Below are 25,306 nucleotides of genomic sequence, written 5' to 3' on the forward strand. Positions count from 1 at the left end.
TTGAATTCCATCGCACTCAGGTATTTCTATACCGAATTTTTTCTCGCCTCATGCAGAGTGTTGACAAGGCGAAGCTGCTCTGAATTTAGGCAGATCAAGTCGTCAATTTGGTGCTTTGAAATATGAATCCGGGATTTTTGAAGTTCAATTTCAGAATTGTTTGTCTCTCAATAAGTAACAAGCATTTTCCATATTATTAGATAACAAACGATATTCAAATTCCCTACAACGTTGCGTCCATTAGTTTTACACAAAAGAAGAGGTGCGTCTGATCAAAATTTTGTACGCGCAATTTCATGTCTCGTATATTGAACACCGCAAAAACAATAAAATACGGTACTGAATCAGTTTCGAGATCTCCCGCCTCATTTACTTAGAAACTTAAATTCATTTTCGTGTTCAATTCGCTTAAGAATTTCGGAATAATTCAGCGGTTTTTTTCTCAGCAGATAAGGGGCACGTACGGCAGTTTCTTTATCAAAATAACCTAACGCTTCGTCGCTGTGGGTTTTCAGTGTGCACGCCCAGACTTTTGCTGCCTGAGAGTTAACCATCCCGTCCTCGGCCCTCGAAGGTAGCTAGTTGCTCTTTGGACAGGGATGTATAATAACAACTTTCGTACATAATGGTCGCCGGAACGACCGAGGGTGGTGGACGATAGTCGCGAGTCGCCTCGGGGTCGCAAGAGTACCACGAAGGCTTGATCATAACTGATTTTACGACGGCAAGAGAGCGCTAAACCAGATTAACTTTAAACGTGGACGGTGGTGTTCCTACGGCGCTTCTCCCGCTCTGTACTCGCTTCTGCTGCACCAAGCTTTCCAATGGCTCGTTCACCAATAACTCCGATAACTATCGAACGGAACACGACGATGTCGAGAATTGGGTTATCTCGATGCAGCTTGGTGTCCAAGGAATTACACGGATCGGTGAATTGGGTGGAAATTGGAAGACTGGACGCGCGTGGTGCTGTGGGAGGTTAGTGTAATGTAATACGGGTGTAATCGTCGAATTGAAAGAAAGAGCCGGTACATTCCCTTCGCAATTTTTAGAGCTGCATTCATCGATTTCATACTTGACGACTCGTACGGCAAAGATCTTCCAGATCAGAAGTATTTAATTTTTCGTCACCCTATCTGAATGCTGTTAATTAATAGCCTGGAGATTCTTGACACCGACAATTAACAAGTGGCCAATTTTAATCAGAGAATAAATTGGTAAGAAATATATTCAGAGTAGCAAAAAATATATATATTTTTTGTTTGTTCAGTTATTTCGACACGTGGTATCTGAACTGAGCGTTTTTAGGAACACACGATAAAGTAATGCATTGCTCATGGACGCACGTTTTTAAAAATTGCAAGATTCTTATCTTCCAAGTTTCTTGAGTTCCATTCGGTTTTCTTTTTTTCTGAAAGATTTTTTTTATCACATTTGCAGGACTCGCAAGACATAATTTGGACAAAGGTGCATCTTCGAAAAATCGCTACAAACAACAGAGTGAGAGAAATAGAAAATCACGCAATTGCAAAGATCGAGCACTTACCGAAACTTATCTTGAGCCAGACTTTGATTGGTGGATTGTGTACCAAGAAGGCAAAGTAGGTCTTTTTACGACTTTTTATCAATATTGCAAATACGCGAGGCGAAAAGACTTTGTCTCCATGATGCACACGGTACTTTGTGCAACGAAAGTACAATTATTTTACCTTTATAGCGGAGTAAAAGAAAGAGCACTTTCAAGTACTAAGACGTAAAAGTGCGCTCTTTTTTTCGCACTTTCGCTAAAACGATCATTTCAGGTACGGAACAGAGGCAAAAAAAGACGCGTGAACTATACTGTGTTAGAAACACCATATTACCCAATGAGATCTATAAAGTAAGTACATACGCCGTTGAAATGTCATAAAGCGGATATTTCACACGACTGAGTGACAACGATCTCAGTCGATAAACGTGAGATTAACCGCCCTTAGACGCCGGATTTTTTTTTTTTTTTTTTGTATCTATATTCATCTACATTCATTTTCCCGGGGGTAAATTCACAGCTTGGATCCTGCTTTGTGCTCGCGATTCTCGACGACACACGAATTTCACCCTTGTATTTATGAGCCCGGCCACGACCTTGGCAGCTTAACAAGGCTTTCAGAACGATGGCGGCCGCGGGGCAGCCGCGCAGGACGAACAAGGATATCGCCCAGTCTCCAGGGTGTCCAGATACGCAGAAAATGAGTCAGGTTCGTATCGGAACGTTTCCGTGTTTGATAACACCGGAATTATCGATTTTTGGATAAAACCTGTCTTCGTGACGAGAGATGAGGATCAAGCTCCTGCTTGTTTGAATTCGCACATCGAACGTTGCGTCTTTGACTCGATGGGGAAAATATAGAAAAGTGGGAACCGGTGCACCGCTTTTCCAGAATCTAGAGCAGCAGCAGCCGTGCCAACCAGCCAGACAGAAGCGACGTAGTTTATTTTCTCCTGGGTTCCCAGAGCAGGCCAAGAGTGGTCTCTGCCCCCCGCCTGCCTGCCTGCCTGGCTGCTTGCTCGGCCGGGTTTTCCCTCGCGAGTGGTGGAACGATCCATCACAAATTTAATACCCAAAATTTTGCAAATGTTCCAAACGTTTTAAGGGACCATTTGTTTCGGCGAATATTATTAACCGTTCGCGTTTATGCACCCGGTGGCCTCGAGGTTCGTGAATTTTTCATTCCGATCGTATTATACGTGTACGTACTACTACGCTGTACCCAAGACGGAGAGAAAGAGAGTGGCGGAGAGAGATAACGGAAGATAAGATAAAAAGCTGTGAAAAGTGAAAGAAAGAAAGTAAAAAAAAAAAGAAGAAGAAAAAAAGGAAAGAAAAATTATCCGGGGGAAAATACCGTCTGTAATTTTATCTCATATTGACTCCCCTTTTAATAATTTATGATCGTATAATACGCGAGACATATTCCCGCTTTCCCAGGGATGCGATGTTTAATAAACCATCCATCGATTCATCCAACCCAACCGTCGATATATCTTGGAGGGTTCCTTTGGTCCCAGATAAACTCTCTGCTCAGGAATGCTTCCATCCGCCTCGATTTATGTTGCTCAAAGTGCAATTCTGTGTACCTGGCGTCACTCGCACACGACCTGACCCTGCGTTGATTCGTACTATTTCCATCCACCGCGATAATTGCCTTTTAGTTACGCGAAGAACAGAAGAAACCGATTTTAAAAATTTTTTCTAAATTATTGCACGCGGCAGAAAAATATGCGAATTTAATGTTACGATTTCGTAAAATGTATCGGAATATTTTTATTCAGAACTGCGTTTAGAATGGGGCTGTTGAACCTATTTTCGCCTTTTGGATACGTGAACTTTGACATTTGGAGGTACATACGTCAACGTCAAAATCGACCAGGGTATCCCCTCGAAATAAAAATTTTGCCAACCAATGCAAAAGTTGGTCAACATTTCTGTGATACTTTGAGGTATTAGAGAATCACCGCTTTCAATACAGCCACCACGCGTATCGGTTGTCAGTATCAAATAGCAAATTATTTTCGGAAGCGAAATACAGCGCGACCGAATCCTTCCTCTAACGAAGTAGATGTTTTCGTGCCTCATTTTCCAGGGCATTATTTTTCGTAAACTGGGTGAGTAACGATGTGGTTACTGTTATAAGGGGAAATTTCGAAGGCTAAAAGCGGTCTTTCAGTGCTGGTCGGGCGCGAGAACTGAGCCCGGTTGACTGTTATCGGAGTATCGGCAAAGTTTTACGAACGCGATTGAAATTTCATCGAGCTGCAAGAGTCAGGGAGTTGATTACTTTCAACATTACAGCGGCGGGTTCATTAGCTTTAATTTAATGCTTCGAACGAATTGAACAAATGCTTCGGTTGGTTGGTCAGCGATCTGTACAAATTTAGTATGAGCTTCGATATGTTTCCACGGTTCACTTGCATAATTGCGGATATTACCTGTATATCCGATTCGAGACTGAATTCTGTGGCCAACTATTCCCGTAGTTTTACAAAATAGACAGGAACACACGATCGAAATTGACTCGACACTCAAATTCAGGTGAATCAATTATTCACTGATAGTTTGCAATTTCTCTTCATTTAATATCCCTACTTTTTGATTATTATGGTATTGGTATTAGGTTAGGACTCCATTTGAGAATAATACGACAACGAACATAAAGAATTTCTTGAACTCAATTCAACACACTATATATCGTACGGAGTTTTGGATATTTCTGAGTTCGTCAAAAATTTGTCTTACAGTTGAGTTTATTGGGCATTTTTAATGTCAAGTTTTTTTTTCCCCCTCGAAAAGAAAATAACATGGTGATACACATAAGAAACATGAAGCTGAAGCTAGCAGCCAGAATTAACAGCTAAGCGTGTTGAAATTTATGGAAACAGAAAAAGGTAGTTTAGTTTTAACCTCATAATTCTTTAAAAGTATCGGGAGTTCGAGGTATTTCAGAAAATTTTCATTTTCGGAATTTATTACCTTATTCGAATGAACATTAGAACGTTTGGCTGCAGCTAATTCTGGTTACCAGCTTCAGCTTCATGTGAAGAATTGGATACAAAAAGTGACTTATTTCACGTTAGACGATTTGAAAAGTGAATCGAGGTAAATCGGTTTGTTGAGCTGACAAACGATTACTCATTTTACCATACTTGCACGTGCATACGCAATTCCACGTATATTTTTAAACATTGACAAGAGAATCTGTTTTGCATGCCTTCGACTGGACTGCTCGGTGATCCCAGTGAGCAAAGTTTCGGGATGTCGTAAGCCCGCGAATGTACGAACCGAAGCTAAGCTTATAAGTCGAGGCCAGGGATAAGCTTGATTCCTTCTCTTTGAGGTAGTTCAGTTTTCCCCTTCCGGCGCCCCTTTTCTTTTCGCACTTTCTTTCCAGTCTCCGGCAAAAAGAAGAGAGCCTCCATAAAATAGGACTAACTTTTTTATTTTATAACCATCCGTAGCCAACCTTCAACCTTAAGTCTATAACCGCGTATCCTATAGACTGCGATAGACTGCCCGCCGTATCACGTTATGGGCATTCGCGATATACCGACGGAGCATGGGTACAGTTTATGCTAACGAACTTTGGGGTGCGATGATCGTGGGAAATATTGAAATACGATCCCGTTTATCGGGTATTCGAGTGTTCACCCCTTGTCGTATCGTGACCCCCGCCGACCGACAGCCAACCACCCCGGCTAACTGAATAAGTGACGTTGATCCAATCTACTTTCAAAGATTTCTTCCAAAGAATTCATACGCCTCGAACAAGGGTAGCGGGAATCGATTCTTTCGAAACTTTTTCAACTCTTGAGAACATCTCAACGAATGTACACTGAGAAGAATTTCATTTGTTACAGTAACTAGAAAAATTCAATAAAACGGGTATCGCTAAAAAAACTGTTTAAATATTGTTGGAATTACAAAAAATGAGGTACACGTAAGCATTTTGCGCCATTGTCGATCCTTTTTTGGTAATTCCGACGAAAAATCAGTTTGTTCGGTTTACTCTATTTTTTTAGTTAAATAAGGCTTTAACAGCAATTTATTCTTGCACAAGCATTAAATTTTCGCATCAGTTACAAGAAAATATAGTAACGGTGATCGTAATGAGGAAGAATAGTAACGGATAAAAACTAATTCTCATTTTGTATCTAGAACTATATTTTTCGATTGTGATAAGAAATGAAAATAGTTAAGGATTGAGCGGTAACCGGAACTAAAAATTTCTCTCAGTGTAGATATTCGATATTTGTACAATGGTTCTCTCATTGGAATCCACTTTCTACAGGACTTCTTTTATAATGCTGACTTTGAAAGTTTGCCTGCGATCCGATAAAAATCCAAATAGTTGAGTTTCAAACCAGTTTGATTTTTCAAAAGTTTCTCTGGAACGATAGTTCCGGTACCTTCCGCGATTTTTCAGAACCTCTAAAATTCGTAGCGAACTTTCAGCCCTCGATAATTTGAACCAGTTGAAATTTGATCCATCATAATTCCAAACCGATAGAAATTTAGTTTTTTCAGAAATTTGAGGCTGATCGGTACAAGCGGCTAGCATGACATAGTTTTGGAAGGTGTTACTCCCTTTACGGGGCTTACTAATTGACTGTAGATTCTCTCGAGAGTCAGAGGGATCCCAACTTCTCGTTTACTCGACTTAGTGAGCAACGGTACGACGATTCCAGCCAAAAGGCGCGTCAGTTTAAACTCTTACATTTTGAACAGGGTAAAACGTTCGAGTTACAAGTGTTTTATATTCCGGGGCAGCGGCAAATGGAAGGGGCATCAGTAGCAGCAGTTGCGTGTGATAAGGCAGTTCGTAGCACGCGGCGAAACGTTTACCGAGGAATGATTTTCGTCGCTGACTTGGGAGTAGGTATCTCTATGTACACCAAATGCGGCTACATAACCGAACCTGGCCCGACCTGACCCAACCGAAGTCAACCGCGTATCGGAAGACAGGCTTTGTCGTAGCAGAAGAGAAGAGAGAAGAAGCGAGATGGGGTGAATAAAGAATATTAGCACGCCTCAGCGCCAACGTCGGGGTTGGTAATATTTATCACCGCACGGGGAAGCCTCTCGAAAGTAACTGTGGCCTGGCCCACTTTTTATCCCTCCTCTCCTCCCGATATCCAAATTTAGTTAGGCATGGATTTGAATATATTCTAATTTATTCAGATCTAAAAGTCAGTTTATCTGAGTTTAGAGCTCCGACTCGATCCTGGATCCACGATCTACGGATCAAAGGTTGCCTCGCGCTTTTCCGCGGGGAAACAAAGACCGACGTACAACCTTTCCTATCGCGATGCATCAACGTCTGGTTGTCTCAATAGTGGCAAACTTTGTGCAGAAAATGAACCTTACACGGAGGAGAAGGATTATTTGAGTCAAGTGTTATTCGTTTGATTTAACTAAATGCTACGGTCAAACGCGGTGAACGCAATACTTACTTGATCCAACAAAACAAAATACTTGTGACAACTTAATACAGAATTGAATCACGCCTATGAATGATCTTGCCGACTATCAATTTATTCAAGATAACACGGCACGAGTTGGCATCTCATTGATGCAAATTTTTTGTTCGCTAGATTCATGATTTGCGACTTGAAGGAACAATGTATACTTTTCAAATGAAATGATATTTCGTTGACTCAATTTCGGAAACGAGTCAAAACGTTCGCTCGAATCAATACTTCACTCGGTAGAGACAAGAAAGGCTTTTCTTGAACCAAGGAATTCGCTGAATAAATCATTTTGGCAAACTAACAAAATCCAAAATTGTTGCATTCAATTAGATTGAAGTGAACGGAATCCAAAAAAATCTACTCGTATTTTATGGGTTCAAAAAACAAAAAAATTACTATGAAAAGAGTCGCAAGATTTAGCTATCATTTATATTAACGGAACTATTGAAACTCCATGTTGATAAATAAGTGCAGAAAAAATTTTACGCCTTGTTGCCTTACCTTAATTGGTCATGTTAGCGTAACAACGTTCAAAGCATTAATCAGTTCCTCAGTCTCTCGTGATCCTGACGTGAACGTCGACGAATAAGCGCGTTTTCGACATTTGCATGCGCGAGGTAGGCGAATCGTTACTTTGTTATTTCTTCTAAACTGTGTTTTCTCAAAAACCGCGACTATCCGCGGGGTTCAAGATCACCGGGTCACGTCAACGCCGAAAAAAGGTATAGTGGCGCCCCTGCCTAGCCACCCTGAATTCATCTCTCTTGGCGATAAATATCGACGGAAGAATTTCACGCGCTCAGAACGGTGCCCCAACGCTCTTCGCCAACTCTCGGGAATATAATGGTTCTGACGGTGAGGAGGGGGGATCGAAAGGGATGTGGGGTAAGGGAGAGGGGGTCACTTTGCAAAAAGTTGGTCTGCTCGGCTTCACCGAGAAAGTTAGGCAGCGTTGTTTCGACGGTGTTCCTACTACTTTTCAGAGAGGATTCGGCAGTCTGTGGCCTGCATTATTGAGTGACTTGGCTGGAGCCACGCTAGACAACTCCCGCTAATCAGGACGTTGATATAGTCGACGAAAGCAGGAGCTCCTGTTTAATAACTCACTGACCCGATGAGTTTTTAACGGGCCTCGGGGCTTACCGGGTCGGAATTCACCCTCAGCCTTCAGGAGCTGCCACGCGTCAATTTGCTCTGACCCAACATGTTTGGAAAATGGCAATTTTCGATGTTATTATTTCAACTTCTCCAACTGCCACATTTACGTACCCTCAAACAATACTGACTGCTTTATCGTATTTGATACGGTTAAATATTTTTTCACGTGTGTTTGTGTGTGTAATTTTTCCGCGTATTATTCGTTCAGGAAGTTCTAATAATTGGGTTGAATACGTACAAAAATTTAACTTTTTGAGTTCAATCTTCAAGTACACTTTTAGGACACTGGTCACCATGTGTTCAAGTCTTGAATCGACCAAATGAATTCAGTTTGAAAAAACGAGTGAAAAAGGAAATACTTTTTTACATATCTACATCATTCAATCAAAATCAAAGCTTATAATCATTCTGGTATTTTATGTCTAATTAATACAGAAGGGCTCTCATTTTCAAACGGATAAATAATTTCATGTGTTGTCAAGTGGATATGATAACTAATTTGATCTTATCCATCTGTGATTTCGTATTTACGACGCTTCACTTGAATGCGTTTAGGCAAACATGTACATATGATGCATGGTAGAGTGGAGAAAGAAGTTGAGGAAGCGCAAAAATGATTACCAGCTAACCGACAGTAGTGCAGAGATAGTTTGAAACGCGAATTACTAGAATTATAGTTACAAGACATCAGCCAGTAATTAAAAGAATTTTGGTTCGGTACAGAAAGATTCGACGAATGATAGAAAATTCAATTCAAATATAAAGTGATTCCTTTTTTTTAATCATGGTTGTAAAATTACTTTCTTGATATTTGATGCGCATATTTAGTGAATTTAAAACTATATAAAGCATGTTTCGAATAATAAATCGCGTTTGTATCATAAGTTTATTGAATTTGATAAGCAGCTGATTTTGTTATAACATTATCAAAAATGCATGGCAACCCCGCTTTGGTGGAGAATAATTCTACTTTGACAGCAATTTTGGGTGTAAAAAAGTGTACTGAAAACACAATTATTATCAACAGTGTAGCAGCCGAACAGACCGCAGAAAACAGAGAATCAAATTGTTCCAAGGTGGAATTGGAGATTGTACGAATCGTATTTAAGATCGAAAATCACGTTGAATTTTGAAGGGTTAGAGGATCGATTAGCTCACGAGCAATTGCGTTTCAAGGTTTTCGAACCCGTCTGGTGCCCAAAACCTCACATGTCGAAACGGTTGAATTTTTCACTTTTGAAGTTAGTATTGCAATAAAATAACGGAGAAATTTTTATGCTGATGATTCACCAATGCTTTCTAGAAGAAATTTTTTTTTATATAATACTCAAAGAAACTCGAAGAATTAGAATCTACGGTAACATGAAAAAATGTCAGTTATCAGGAAGGAAATCAAAGTTGCAAGCTCTTGAAAGAATTTTCAGAAGTATTTCTTTGCTGTAAACACGAACGTGGTTAAATTGAAACAAATGCATATCGGGATCGATGTTGGTGGATGTTAATTTGTCTTTTTTATCCGCATCAATCGCCGTCAGAGAATTGGTTTTAAATCGGCACCCGGTCGAAGGGGTAAAATTGGAAGTCTTATCGAAGGTGTGCGAAGGCGGAACGGCGTTCGAGGAGGAAATTGTTGGAAAATAATACGGAGCGGTTAGACTAAGGGTAAATGAGACGATTCCCTTGAATCAGTTCGTACCTACAAGCAGGCGTATTGTGAACGTTTGAATCGTTGCTTTAGTACTCTCCGAGGAAATCTTCGGTGCGATCTCCGATCTCCTCGTGGCTTCATCTCTGAAAGTTTTGCACTACCACGTGCCCGGCGGCAGAAGATGGTGATGCGGTGTATAAAAATTTTACATTTACTATGAACATCGCCGATTCTTGCCCTATGAAGCCTCTTCGACCCGGGATGGGTTAGGTGCCACAGCGGCCAACAACTCCCTCCGCGGCAGTCCGCTTCCAATCTGTCTCATTTCAGATTCAGGTGCCGAATAGCGGAGGACAGATCGATCGGCGATTAAAAATTGATTAAAAAAAGGGAGGAAAAAAAGTGAGAGAAGAACAAAGGAAGAACTAGAATGAAAGAAAGAGATTCTCCTCTACCCTCGCAGGGTTGTAAAAATAAAGAGCGTAGTCTGCGCGAAATCTAACGAGCGTTCGAGAAAAAGGATGAGGACGAGAATGGAAGAATAAGTGAGAAAGGGAAGAGGGAGAAGACGCTGGGAAAAACGCGTACAAAATAAAAGAAAAATACAGAAAAAGAAAAATACAGAAAAAGAAATGAGAGAGAATGGGAAGAAAAAAAAAAAATCAAAACCCGACGTTCATTTTCTTTTAATTATACAAAGAGCTTAAAGCTTAGTCATTAAAGAGAAGATTTTTAAACGCATCCGCTTCTTATTATTCTTGGCCTGTCCAACGTTCCTTTTAAATTCTGGATATTTTAAGAGACGTCGACGTCCCCGGGTAAATACCTCCGACTAATTTAAAATCAGTTCAGGTCACGGTTTATTACCTGTAAATTCTCCCTACTCTTAGCGTATAAACGAAACAAAAATATTTTCGAAAGGTGAGGGAAATATCTGTAAGAAGTGGAAGAGAAAAAAAGTATCGGTTTTGTTATTGGCTAATGCAGTACGAAAATCGCATCACTTCAGACTCGGTTTTCTTTTGGATCGAGCCCGGAAACTGGATGACGTTGTGATCACTTGCTGCAGCCGATGGTGACGACGAAGAGAATTCAAAGTCTCGTATATGCATGATCAAAAACACTGATCCGTCGCGACGTGACGATCTGATAGTCTTTGAACGAATTACGTGCGTAAAGTTCATCGAGTCCTTTCCGTTCTTCGAAATAGTCCGGATCTTGCACGGTCGTAAATGTCTTTAAACACTCTTAATCATTGTCGCAAGTTTACTCACCGTCTGCTGCCGTTAGGATTGGGTTGATCGCCACCAACAGTGCCAGGAAGACGAGGGTCATGTTGACCAGACTCGCCTTGCCCCGGGCAACCACCAGCTGCGCTGCACTTAGCACCTGAGCACCACCTCTCCTTGCGTTTCCTACAATGAGCAAAACAACACCAGTGTCAAAGACGTACCAACCAACCAATGGCTTGAATGATGAAGCTTTCTTCTGGTCAGCACGTTGAGCGAGGGTGCCGAACCTTTTCACACCCTCCAACGTCCCGAGGAATTCTTACATGTACGAGGACTCGTGTTTTGTGGGTGTATGTGTCGTGTATGTTTTGTGTTCCGTGTTTTGTGTACGTGTTTGTGAAAAACAGAAAAGAGCGGAACGTTTAAAAGCAGTTCAAGCACGGTGGTGCCAGTGTGAAATTCGAAAGATGTTAGTCGGTCGCTTGGAAATTTATACAAACTTTAAGCGTACTTTAATTCACACACTCTGTTTTCATTTATACTTATATTATCGAATTTATACACGGTTTCATTTATTTTACGTAAACAACACCAATCGTATTCCGGTATGAAAAAATATGCGTCTTGATAGCTGCTACGCTGGGCTGCATCTTCGCTCCGCAATCGACGGTCGATGATATGTACTGATGATCACCGGTGCCTCGGATGTGTTCGTTAAAAAAGCTTGTCTAACAACGTTGCACTATGTTGACTCTGACTTCTCTTTGGACTATTTCCACCACACCAGGACTCTGCTTCGGGAATGCTTCCCGGGGAAACAGAGTCAATTGCTATTGATGATCCGATATAAATAATTTTTGAGCTACCTGGGTCTGAAACCACTGCAGGCTATCGTCCTGACCAGTTTCGAACCAATAACTGTAAGTTGAACAGTCACAGTTTTACAGATTAAATTCGGGAGTTTGGCGTGGGTTGTCTCTACATCGATTGGTTTCTTCGGATCAGGATTTTCGAATCTTTTCAGAAAAAGCTGTCGTTCAAGGACCGAGCGTCGAAAGCCTGAAGTGTGCTTTTACAGGATTCTACTTCGAGCTGAAACCGAAGCTATATCATTACAGGGTCGCCGTGCGTAGTACCCCCATCGTCCCTTATCAGTGCTCTTTCCTTTTTACACACACCTACCGCTTTCCCTTATACTGTTATATTATATCGTTACATATCCTTTCTTCTCTTCTCTTATTCACTAGCTACTATGCACAACGACACATCCAGACTTTCGTAAAGCTGTGTAGTTTACGACTGCCTATTTACCGTTCAGGTAAAAGTTAGCAATTTCTATCCGTAGATCCGGCAAGATGTCAGTCAACTCTTCATCATCTTCAATTGTCGTTCCTCTGCCTTGGTGTACAGAAAGTCCGGTCCGGACGATCGCTGATTACTACTAAATTTCACTTCGATTTTAGATCATTTTTACGTTCATTCGTTGCATTTGTCACCCCAGCCTCTGTCTTTTCTCGTGTCTCACGTGTGATTTTCAATCTTTGCTAGAATTCTTTTTTCCTATGATTCCAAGACCATCCCATATTCTTGTCACTATTAGAAACGGACACTCGGAATTTTTCCAGACGTTTCTACGAAGACCCAGTAAAACTTTGAACCAGTAAATACATCTCGGATAACATAGTTCACGAATTTTCGCATGTGCCGGCATCATTTTGAGCGGGAGCTCCCCGCTCCCAAAGAATTTTCATTTTATTTCAACTCTTGTCTCTCTAATGCGGAAGCCACTGTATTAACTAATGAACCGCTCCTGTTCTATCTGCTGTTGCACAATTTGCCATCCAACGAATTTTTGCGATCCCGATCCTCTGCCTTTGCCTTCGCAAAGCAAAGCTTTGTCGGACTTCACCGGAAAACTAACACACGCGCACTCACAGTGCGCTCAACATTATTGGACATTTTTTTCTCCAACGTAGAAATTTCCAGCACTTTTTTATTGAAAAACTTGACTCGTATTCCTTGTGATTTTTCCAGATAATCGCTCAACGGATCAAAACATTTGAAGGAAAAATTCACCGAGTTAGCTGTGAATGTATGGAACAAAGAATTTCTGTGATTTTTTCACACTTAACGTTGACTGTTACCATAAAAAAAACCTGCCAACGCAAACAAAAAAACGATAATAATCACTCCACCACTCTTTGTCTTCTATCTTTCGCTAACACGAAAACACTTGGGAATATTTATACATAGGCCGTTGAACAGTCTTGATGTGATTAATCCAGGGGCTTTTTTTTTTTTCTTTCCTGACGGAGGATGGCTGCCTGTTTTTTTTCTCTCTTCAAATCGGTTAAAAACGGGTTCGGGAGATTGGCGCGTGTACTTGAATTCGTGACGTGGATTTATATTCTATCGGGATTTTGAAAAGCTGGCCGGGAAGTAGACCCGACCAAAGCACATAAGGGTAGTTCACAGAGCGCGCGCCGCGACCTCACTGACTCACCCCCGCACCCCGAACACAGCCGCTTCCTCTACCCCGCCGTAGGCGCCGCGACGCTCAGCGCCGGCGCATCAAAATCCACACACGAAGCACTCCGCGTGCACCCTCAAAGGAGGCGGTGACGGCACGCCACGATCATTTCTCCTTCATTTCACGATCACGCGAAACCCAGATGAAGAAGGAAGGCCAGCGATTCAGATCGCCCGGATCTCTGCCGGATCATAAATGTCATTACATACCCCATTTTTTTCGAGCTTTTTTTACCTCTTCGACTTGTGATCGTAGCACAGCTATTGGTCTAGGGGTTGTTCGGATTTCTGAAGGGTCACATTCGAAATTTCGGGTATTCCGGCGGCTGTGATCAGATTAGGGCGTATTCCAAGAACTTGGCCGAATAAAGGTGATGATCCTGCTGGGACGCAACAAACACCGGGGTAGGTTTTGACGGTTCAAAGCGACGCATGCGCCCCTTTATTCCCGCCCCCAGAGAGGGGGTGTGCAGCTCGAACAGCGGCCAAAGTATCGCAGTTTCTAGCCTGATGTTTGTCCGCGTGGTGCTCCCAGGGACCACTTCTGTCACGGCGTTGAAAGCACGAGGGTTGAAGTAACGTACTCTCGGGATCGGTCGAGTTTCAGGAAAAATATACAGGAAGTGCGTTATACATACAAGAAATTCAAAGGATTTTCTTATCCCGTTTTCCGACTGGCCCTGTCCTCCTTTATTTCTTCCCGCTTGGTGCATGCTCCATTCTCTACTACTTCCTCAAACCCCCATCGCAACCCCCTTACATCGCCCGCGAGCAAATACTCGCGATTCTTTCATCCCATCTCAAAACTTTTACTCATACTTTCCGCGTCCTTGCGATTTCGCTTCGATGAATTCGGTTCCAGTACCCTGGGAGTAACCTGTACTTCAACATTTTGCGGGCCTCCTCACTCCAAACCAGTACCACGAAGACGAAGCGCAGTTGGTGGAATCGACTTGTGATCATCGTGGGTGAGTACGTTTTTCTGTCTCTTAAGCACGAGTTTTTTCTCCACAGTTCATACCACATTTTCTGCCAAGGTGGCGCGGGATTGTTTTTCAAATTTTTCGCGGGAAACGCCGATTTGACCTACAAACAAATTCTCAACACTTTGGCACTTGATGCGATGAAAAAATGTGCTGCCACATTAACCACATCTCGAATCCTGTGACGGTACCTTCACTTTTTTGTGTCAGTAGATGAATAGTGACACTGGAAAACGTCATGATTTGACACTCGGAAATGTGTTACTTCCAGTAAATTACCACCGAAACACACGCAAAAAAATATGTTTCATGTCATACGTGTGTTGTTATCAGTTTACCAACGCATTTTTTTCATGCAAGTCACGGCAGGTGAGATAGGATTTACAACATGTTAAGGTTACTTTGAATGTGGAAGTTAAACTTATTGCAACTATCATTTTAATATCGTTGTTTGACATTGATGGTGAAAAAAAAAATACAACATATATCTGAATTTGATAATACAATTTTTTGAAAAAAACGTTGTTTCTATTTTTTCGCAACAGTTTGCATTAGCCAATCATATTAGTTTTTGTCTGTAAATTAATTCGCGTATTTATTTCGTTTCTAACATAGAATTAGAATGGAGAGAAAAAGAAAATTTGTTCAGTTAGCTTGTTAGATGATAGCCAAGATAGTCACTCCTTCAATTAGGTGGCTCGTCGATTCTCGTTGCGTGTTCTAGTTATATTTTAGATCTGACATTGACACGAATATGACGGTTTTTTTTGTTGATCAATTTATCACACAGCGTGATCGCGGAATACATGACATTTTGAAGTAGGAGAGTAGTTGTAGTTTAAGTGAACCAGACGGAGGCTCGCGTTTCCCTGGCACTTCAAAGTGCCGATATATTTTACAATCACATCGCGAAACATCCGCTGATCGGATCTGGTCTAGCCTGAATTCTTTCGAACATCAGTTGAAAGATTAAGAAAAGGTTCAGCGGTCTGTTGGAAAAATCTCGTAAAGGCATCTTCGTCGTATATCTCGTGAATCGATCGGCAAATCTGTATTCTATTTTCGCCATCCGATTCTCAGTGCGCAGAACTTGACGACGAAATTCACCTACGTTTGAAAATATACCCGTCTTATACAAGTAAGAGATTAAGGCTTGAATATTGAACGCGCTACTGCTAAAAACCAAGTGCTGGACTTTCGAATCGTTTCTTTTCACGGACTACAAGAAACAGTTTGAAATTTTTCAAGCAACGAATTCAAAGGATCTGCATCTCGAAAAAAAAATATTTTTTTTTTTTGTTGAAACCAGGTAAATTAATTCTTGGACCACCTTCGTCAAATATTGTCGAAAGAATTGAATTACAGAATTGGAATGATCATGAATCATAATGCGATGGTGGAACCAAATGTTACTATACTGTATGTGAATTTTGAGTACACATTTTTCTTCATGTAGAATCTAGCGACCTTGTTTGGATTTTTCTATTAACAAAAAAGACTGACCAGATCTTCGTGAAAAAACCGCGTTGTTTCTGAATCGATAAAATTTTTGATGTAGCGGAATAACTTCCAACCGATTAAACTTGGATACTATAGTGGCAATTTTATTCGATTGGAAAAATTTTACGTGTTTTGTCATTTTGATTGGTTGAACAGCACAGTCAACAGAATTAATTGAAAATGCAAGGTACCCGCAAAATTTAATTGACCTACCCTCAGGCGTACACCACGTAAATTTCGAATTAGTTGAATTCGTGAAAAAACTTTATTCCACAGTTAGGTATTTTTCGTCTGAGACATTTCCACGCGATGGTTTGCCTCAACTATTAACACTTCTTTGCATGAAACGCTATGCGTAAATTTCGAAACACATACGGTGTGTAATCGACGTTTGCTCATCAGACGCGTCTTGAACAGTCGATAATTTTCAGTCAGAAATTCAAGTTTGAAGTGACAAATTCGAAACAAATAAAGTGGCGGTAAAACGATACGAATCGTATAACGAAAGTGAAGTAAATTCATACAACGGTTCCGAAAAACTTGACAATAGTACCGTAACCTTATGCGGGGTCATTAATTCAACGATGACAAGGGCGCGTTGTCGCTTGTAATCGAATTTTACCAGTCGTTATTACTTCCGAACAATAACGATCGACATGATAATCCGAGGCAGGTACATAAAGTAAAAGTAGAAAAAGGAAAAAAAAAAAAAAATAAGAAAGAAAAAAAAAAAATACAGAATATACCCTGACGGATAAAAGTTGATACAAGAATATTCTCGCGTCAAGTGTTTTAATCTTTGCCGCTTCCGTCTCTCTCCCCATCTTGCTAGCACTCCCGGCTTTCGCATAAGGTAGAGACGTCGACGCCTGGGGCGAGTCGCAAAGTACGTCCTACAACGACGATGACGACGACGACGACGACGACGTCAAAAACAAAGTTTACGCGAGGGGATGGACGGGGTGGGGTGGCATGGATGTATCGGCGCGTGTGTTACACGTGGGGCGAGGGAGGGACGAGCCCGGCTATTAATTAATTATTCGAGATAATTGATCAATATTTATGATATTACAGCGGAAGTAATCTACTTTGTTTATGCTTTTATACGCGTCCGCCCAGCCTGACATAACCCGAAGCTCGACGCACCGCCGCTCCGCGTCATATACCAAGCCTATGTTATCATCATCGCATGCTCCCAGTTGCGTTATACGTCCCTCCGTCCCGCCGACGCGCCGTCACGAATACGTCGAGCTTAAAAGTTTACTGCTCTTTTCAGTGCCCATTTATGTACGTAGGCCGTGTACAGGGTGTTCGTGATAGTCTAGAAGCACACCGCCGTCTTCAGTTGACCCTGGAATAGATCCAAGCAGGGCCGGGAAAAGAGCGGATTACAGCTGCCCTCATTGGTTCTTCTGCAAGTCTTATACAAGCTTGGTTTTCGATGAATTGTCAGTAACGCGGCGGAATAAGATTCTGATCAGACGACTACGCGATTTCGTTCGATTCTGTACGCTTCAAATCATTGAAATCATTTTTTTCATCACTTCCTTCGTAAGGTGTGACGAATGGTATAATACGTTACGAGTCTTGAAGGTGGGTAATGTCGGATGAGTTTAAAGTCTGAGCATAAGCGGCAAAAACGAGTGCTCTAGATACACGAGTCTAATATCGCCTATCCGCACGTGTGACACACGGTATTTTGTCTTACACCTGTGATGGAAGATTACAATTGAAAAGCAACGAAGGTAAAATTGGGGTTAGGTAACTTACGCTGAATGATACAGTGCGTAAAATTGAGTTATTCGATAGTGCGCATTTGCCAGAAAGAGCCCTAGTGTGTAAAATCGAAAATTTCAGTTGCGCGCATGCGCCAACGTTCTCTTACCGCGCTGTTCAAAAATGGGGCACTTTACGCACGATCCCTAGAATTTGGAAATCTGACAAAAATTGTTAACCGATTTTAATAAACAAATTTCGAGCTGAGTCGAAGTAAGGTACAAGACAATCTGTTACCACATTGAAAAAGATTATTATACAACTTTGTGTTAATTACTTCGTATTCTGCAGCATTACTTCGTACGAAATTTATAGCATTCGGTGAAACCTACCGAACTCCATAGTCTTACTTAATAACAGTATATGGGAAATTCCATGCCAACCCAACCAACGTTTGACCCTCACCAATTTTGATTTTGTTCAAAATTTTCTCGACAACTGTTCCACCTCTGAAACAGTACCTTGAATTTTTTCGGATGATTTATTCAACTGATTGATTATTTATAAATGTTGAGAGTCACATTGAAAAAGACCTTTTTTACGATTTTCAAAAACGGCATTTTCTTTTCCAAACATTTCTTGACCAGTTTCATTATGAAGATGATAACAAAAGTTGAATGTGCCCAACAATACGCAAAAATCGATCCGTAATAGGACTAGTTTAGAAATGTTCTAAGTGACAGAATAGAAGTTTTGAGAATTTTTTGCGAATTTTCATATCGTTGATACAATGTTTTAGTTGACCAAAAAAGTTTAAAGTGCTGAAAAAAAAAAAAAAAAAATGTATTAAAATTCAGTCCATCATGGACCTGGTCTTGAAATGTTTGGGATAAAAAATAAAGTTTCTGAGCATCTTTTGAGAATTTTAAAAAAGGTCCTTTTCAAAATTACTCTCAACGTTTATAAATAATTAACCAGTTAAATAAAATATCTGAAGAAATTCAAGGTACTGTTTCAGACTTGGGACAATTGCAGAACATTTTTTAAACAGAATTAGAAATAGTGAGGGTCAGCCGTTGGTCGGGTTCAATGAAATCTTAATATATATTTTGACTGCCTGCATCGTTATTACTTCACTTTATTTCTGTCTTATTTTGGTTTCACTTCAATCTACATTTCCGCGAATGAGATATTTAATTCGAAGCGAACATTCGAAAACTAATTTTAAGTTTGCATTCTGAGTTCATCATAGTCGGATCAATGCAAACGGTTTCAGAGTAAAATTTTAAACGACAAATGCGTTTGCTTTCTTTCCGTTGCTTTACTCGCTCATGCCGTTCGTCGTAGTTTCGTTTCATTTTTTTCGCATTGCTTTTAGATAAATTGCAACAGGATACGGGGAAAATTTATTACCTACCTATGCGATACGGTTAGTTTCGACATGTAGATGTTCTGGTTGGGAAAAAAAAAAAGTCAATATATGGCAAAGAAAAATGTGCGTTTCGGTAAATGATTTGAGGAATATTTTTTAGGGGATTAAATACTGGTTGCGTTAAAGAAAGTTGAAATATCGTAGACATCGCGCGGAATCGAGCAGCTTCGCTGACTCGTCAATTCATCCGAGAGTCAAATTTCTCTCGAACAAATGAGGTATAAGATCGTCAACCTCCCTTTACTTCCGGGATGAAAAAAGTCCCGAATTTACTCGCGCGGTAAAGCGAATGTTCATGTTTCTTCACGTGTGTGTTTAGTGAGATGGATTTGAAACTAAGTATCAGAATTTGGCAACTACGCGACGCATTTGAAGTAGCGAGTAGTTCTAGCGTATAACATTTCTTTCCGACTAGACACTCATTAAGATTTTCAACGACTCATGTTCGTTAGTATCGCCAGCTACTCGCAACGTTCGCCGAGCCACGGTAATAAAGATTAACGCGATTATTTATATCCTCAAACGATTGTCGTAATCGAGTTTAATTTTTTCTCCTCAGCAGGCCGGCGTGTATATGGATTCGAGAATTGTTATTGTTATAAAATCATTAGAGATGTGGAAACACGCAGAGGGTGGGATTTGAAAGGGAGGCATTATAAGAGAGCCAACTGCACTGAAAATAGCTGATTTCTTATTTTTCACGTTACTTTATTCTCCTTATAAGAACTTTTATTCATCGCCCTGTTCCGGCAAGACTTTCATTACGTGGATAGATTCCTTTTAATTGATAGAAAAGGATTTAAATAAATTTTTTTACAATACAAAGAGAACCGGCGGGAATTCTCTGACTCTCGTAACTCGACGTAATAAAATTTGCAAATCATTTCAGTCCTGCAATTATTTTAGCATCAAATTTTACAGCGCCTTACGATACAGAATCTGTAATACAATATGTACTACAACTGAATATTCACGGCGATGATAATTTACAGTCAGGTCTGCGATCATTTCGTAGACGGTCAGTCTTTCAGTTGAACATTTTTATAAATTTGATTTTTAACGGGATTAAACACTGTGGAATTATGTACCGTGTAACGTCCTGAGATGTCTTTTATACCATTAATTGCAGTACTCAAGGAATACGACGTATGTCTTATACGTACATTTCCGATCGACTCAGGAAAATACGACTGCGTCGCCAAGATTGAGTGAGAGTATTTAATATACTGCACTGCTGTCAGCCAAACGTGTCTGTGTGAACATTTTCTTATTTTCACACAGTCTCTTCGACAGTGATGCGTATTTTCAATATCGGCATCTCGAATATAGGATAGATAACGCGCATATTCGGACCACTGCAAGTGTTGTAATTTGAAAACAGACTTGCATAGAAGCGATAATAAAGAAAAATATGACATCAAACTCGTAATGCAAGGTATTTCATTAAGAAAAATGTGCGGAACGTAAACTTGATAAGCGTAAATTAATAAGTCCTGATCCTTCTTGAAGTAATTATTTTCACTCTGTTGTTCAGTGACTTGAAATTCCGATGGAATGTGTCGTTCGTTTTCGAACTAATTTAAGATATTCCTACGTTTATACAATTATTCGTTTCATGAATTGTTTTTATCACTTTATTTTTGCAAATACTAGTTCTTATGGTCTTGGGGAAAAGTACCTCCTATCTCCTTGAGCATAAATAGAAAAAGTTACTTCTATACATAGAGTGTACAAGTTGTAAGATCAAAAATTAAGGAAAGTAATACGCATTCAAAGTCATTGAAAGAATTAACAATAAGATCGAGAGAGTTTTATTCATTTTTAAGATTTGATGATTTCAATCCAAGTCAATACGAGTAATCGTACAATCACTTTTCGAAATCTGCGATCAGCCACCGAATGCAATCAGATTTTCGAAATGAAGCCTTTATCCATTTTTGAATAACGAAGAAAAAAATTCAAAGCTGCAGTCTGATTACTAGATTACGCATAAATTCGCTGAGGAGGTTCAACTTCAAAGTTTCAACATCTTCGATCATCCAGTGCCTCAAAAAAAAGTACCTGAAATGTACCTCACCGATTTTCTTCCCTCTGTGATATGTTGCAGTACATCAAAAAACATTGGACACGTTTTTCATACGATAATTCGGCCATTTACAAGGTAGAAACCATTATTAATATCAATTCTCAGATATTCTCGATGACGATGTAGATTTTTTCGATGAAACTACAGTTGTGAATCATTCACAATTAACAAAAAATAGTATGCGAAATGTTTTTATCCTGATGGTGGTATCGCTAATTTTTCGAGGGTAAACTTTAGGGATGATTAAAGGCTAAATTATCACGTTAAAAGTGTCGAATACATTTTAATTCTATTACAACATACCACAAAAGTAAAAAGACCAATCAGTCATACCTGGAGTGGTTTCCTTGTCGGTGTCTTCAAGTTCATTTATTGCCGTGAAAATCGGGCAGGGTTGGAATTCCAAATTTGAAAAATTCCGAAAGTACCGAATTCTGAATTTATTGGTGGCGTAACTTAAAGTAAAGAAATCAAACTTTGACGAAACATCAAAATTCCGAAAGAACAAAAAAGGACGTAACTCGGACAAGTAAAAGTTTCGAAAGTGAAAAAATAAAAAAATCTGAAACACTGAAATTCTGAATGATCGAAGATTTTCAGTTCTGTGAATTTCTGTCTTGGTGAAATTTCACCGCTTTGATATTTCTTTGTTTTGGATTTTCTACATTTTCAAGTTCGGAATCCAGATCACTGTGATTTTCGGTGCCCACATAACATGAACTCTTTCTAAGAAACTTTGAATAAAATATCAAATTATGAGAATCTTTTTAAGAACAACAGCAATCAAGAAATCTTTTGCAAGTTTCTGGCGCGGACATTTTCAACTTGCAGCAACCTTTTTTTGAAATGTTTTTATCCTTTTATGAAAGATTTCATAAAGTTTTCTGAAATATTCATTGTTATGTGGGATGTTTCTGATTTTTTACACCCACTCGTTGAGTGCGCTAGGCAAAATATATTTAAACTTTCGGATTATTACTCCATCAAAACTTTATATTCGGAACTTTGCTCTATCGGAACTTGAATTTTCGGGATCTTGCATTTCGGAACTTTGAACCGTCGGCTTTTCGACCATTCGAAACTTTGTCTGTTCTTCAAAGTTTGATTTCTTTACTTCGAGCTTCGCCACGAAATTCGGAATCAGGCGCTGTCGGAACTTTTAAAATTCGGAACTTCAACCCCGCCCCGTGAAAATCCATGGCGATGATCAAGGACCGAGAGTGCCGAACTTCCGGTTGAATATCAACGTCAAGTGTTTATTTACGGTAAGGCCAAATATTGATTACTTTGATTTGAATTCCGGGGGTCGGAGCTTCGAGCTACGGTGTTGATGGCAGTCTTCAAGGAACCGTTATACCTACATACACGTATAACCACCGATGAGAACTTGGCAATAATTAACACGCGGTTCCCTGGCAATGCCACGTAGCGAATAAGGGGTGCGGGGTGGATAAACTCCCCGACGATACGCGCGTACCTATGCAAATACGCTCGTGTATGGACGTACAACACAAACCAGACGGGGTCCCCATAACCCGTTAATCGTAGCTCGCAGGTCACGTCAAGTTGATAATTTCGCTGACACGAATCAACGTCGACGATGACATGAACGACTAGTCGTTGCGAGGAATCGCGGCACCTATACGATATGCATATTATATACCGACACGCGTATGCGAGGCGGAATAAAGTTGCTCGAGGGGGTAAACGCGTAATAAATGGAGAGGTAATCGCACTGCTACAATCGCTCTAATTAATATACACGGACAACACATGTTCACATTCGCGTACGTAATTAGCTTTCGAATTATTGTAGCGAATTAATTGAACTGCTGATCCGGCTAAGTGCAATGCAGGAAACCGCTTTTTGGCACATTAAATTATACCTTATTGCCTTTCGCCTCGTTGCGATCGAACTCCTGAACTCAAGACCGGCATTTCAACGAAACATGGGACGCAATGCAAAAGCGTTAGGAAAATGAAATTTTTGTCAGGTCACGCTGTAATGATATTGCGAAAAACTTGAAACGAGTTCTTACGAGGACGCGAATCTAAAAATAAATCAATAAAATGAATCGATACAACAAATACAGAAAAATTTTCACTTCCCTTGGATTAAAAACGTCTGACTAAAGCTAATCGGCCGAGTCAAATTTGATACTAAAAAATTTCTACGATCTAGAGCTAAGGAATATATGCACTCAATTTCATCTGTAACACCATGTCATCGATACGACAGAGAGAACATTTTTCAATCATCATTTCACCGAAAACTATGTATGATTTGTTTATTCATAACTAAATTTCTCTACTAATTTTGTCTCGAGCATGTTAGAAGGAAATTTAATTCGTGTAATCATGACAATTTATCACAGACAATGAACTCATGATTAAGCAAGGAATAAATGACAAATTGTTATTCAAAATCTCATTCAGACACGATTCGTGAGGAAAATTCTCTCTCTTCTCTCTATACCATAAAATAGTTACAAAATTTGAAAATAAATCGAACATTTCTAACGATAAATATAACAATCGAAAAATCCACCACTATATGGTCTAACAATAGGGGAATGCGAAGTTATCTCGGAAAATGAACAAATCATGTGCACGAAGTTGCTATTTCAGCTACTATTCAAAGGGCTGAACTTGGGTTGAGTCACGGGTTTTTTCAGGAGCCTCGTTTGTAAAATATTCAAGTTTCGAGACAAGGCTCATTATATATTATTGAAAAAAAATTACTAACCGGAGGAAACGTGATTAAACCGACTGGATTTCGAAGATTGCGTTATTTCATTCATCCGTATGTCAAGAACTTTTCTTTCTGATTCTCTCTTTTCCCCCTTTTCATTTCGAGCAACGCGATGTGTGAACAGAATCACTCGTAGAATAATATTCTCAATATTTTTTAGGCCGACGGAAGTCGTATCTTTACACTGACACATAGCCGTATGTAATACACAATAAACGTCTGTGGTAGTTTCTTCGATAAATTTTCGCCTCTGCCGCGAGTAAAGAGCACCGCATTATTTTGATTAGGGAGAATGAAACCGCACGTATTCAAGGTAGCTCGGTTAATTTCCTTTCCCTGACTGAAATCGCTTTGCATTTGGCAAAAAGGGCAATTCTGCAATACTTCCGACCCCCCCCCCCCCCCGCCGGCTGTATTATTATATAGCCGGAAAAACGGCGCGGCAAAAGAGGCTCGAGGATCAGACGCTGAAACTGGACAACCGTATCACCACCCCCCCATCCCCCCCTTACACAGACGCACACAAAAAATATATAATATGCACCTAACGGCGTTTGGATAAAAGTTATGAATAAACATTTCGCGGGGTTAGCCTTACGAAAATGAGTTTAACGAGTTGAGCCACTTTATTCTTCTCACTCAAGCGCGGGAAACGAAATTTGCTAAACGCTACCCACCCTAACTTCCCACATCTTATATACCTGATATATAAAAACGTGTACATTATGTAAAAAAGTATATATACATATTTATACATGGCAGGTGTAAGGTATACAAGATTAGCATCCACGGAAAAGTAATTCCGAGTACCGACGAAATATGAATAATTAATTTACACAGACGGGTTCTTCTTCCCGTTTACTCATTTTTCACCCTCTCCTTACATCCCCCTTCTTGCAATCCTTCTTTGTCCTCGTCTCTTTCCGCAGCTTCGAGAAGACTTGAGAGCAAACTTTTCGGAAGTAGGTGAAGCGAAATGTGCTCTGTACCAACGTATGATAGGGTAGGTTAGAATTCAATGGATTATTATTGAGTGCGTTATTTAACGAACCCTTTTTCAAGCCGGGAGAAAATTAAAATCTATCGCTGGCCTTTGGCAAGAATTTGAAGAGAAAAAAATATTTGAACCGAATAAATTTCGAATCATAATTATCTCTCAGCTTCGGCGGTGATTACGTTAGAGGCATAAATTATAATTCAATTTCTCTAATGGAAATTTAGCAAAATCATCGTGATGATAATTTTTTTCAACTTTTACAGGCATA

The 25,306-nt window shown here is 40.1% G+C and overlaps 1 protein-coding gene and 1 long non-coding RNA gene across 12 annotated transcripts in view; one reads left to right on the forward strand and one right to left on the reverse strand.

Moving 5' to 3' along the window:
- The window catches only part of LOC124299065 (tyrosine-protein phosphatase Lar), a 471,758-nt gene that overhangs the window by 203,755 nt on the left and 242,697 nt on the right, over positions 1–25,306 (reverse strand). For all 11 annotated transcript variants that reach the window (XM_046751947.1, XM_046751952.1, XM_046751956.1 and 8 more), the window contains one exon: positions 11,086–11,226. In XM_046751947.1, the coding sequence (XP_046607903.1) occupies positions 11,086–11,146 (61 nt within the window). In that variant the 5' untranslated portion in view covers positions 11,147–11,226. The remainder of the gene's footprint in view (positions 1–11,085; positions 11,227–25,306) is intronic.
- The window catches only part of LOC124299070 (uncharacterized), an 81,424-nt gene continuing 70,216 nt past the window's right edge, over positions 14,099–25,306 (forward strand). The window contains exons 1-2 of the long non-coding RNA XR_006906938.1: positions 14,099–14,195; positions 14,435–14,540. This is a non-coding gene — a long non-coding RNA (uncharacterized LOC124299070). The remainder of the gene's footprint in view (positions 14,196–14,434; positions 14,541–25,306) is intronic.

This window comes from Neodiprion virginianus, chromosome 2 (assembly GCF_021901495.1).
Source record: "Neodiprion virginianus isolate iyNeoVirg1 chromosome 2, iyNeoVirg1.1, whole genome shotgun sequence".
NCBI lineage: Eukaryota > Metazoa > Arthropoda > Insecta > Hymenoptera > Diprionidae > Neodiprion > Neodiprion virginianus.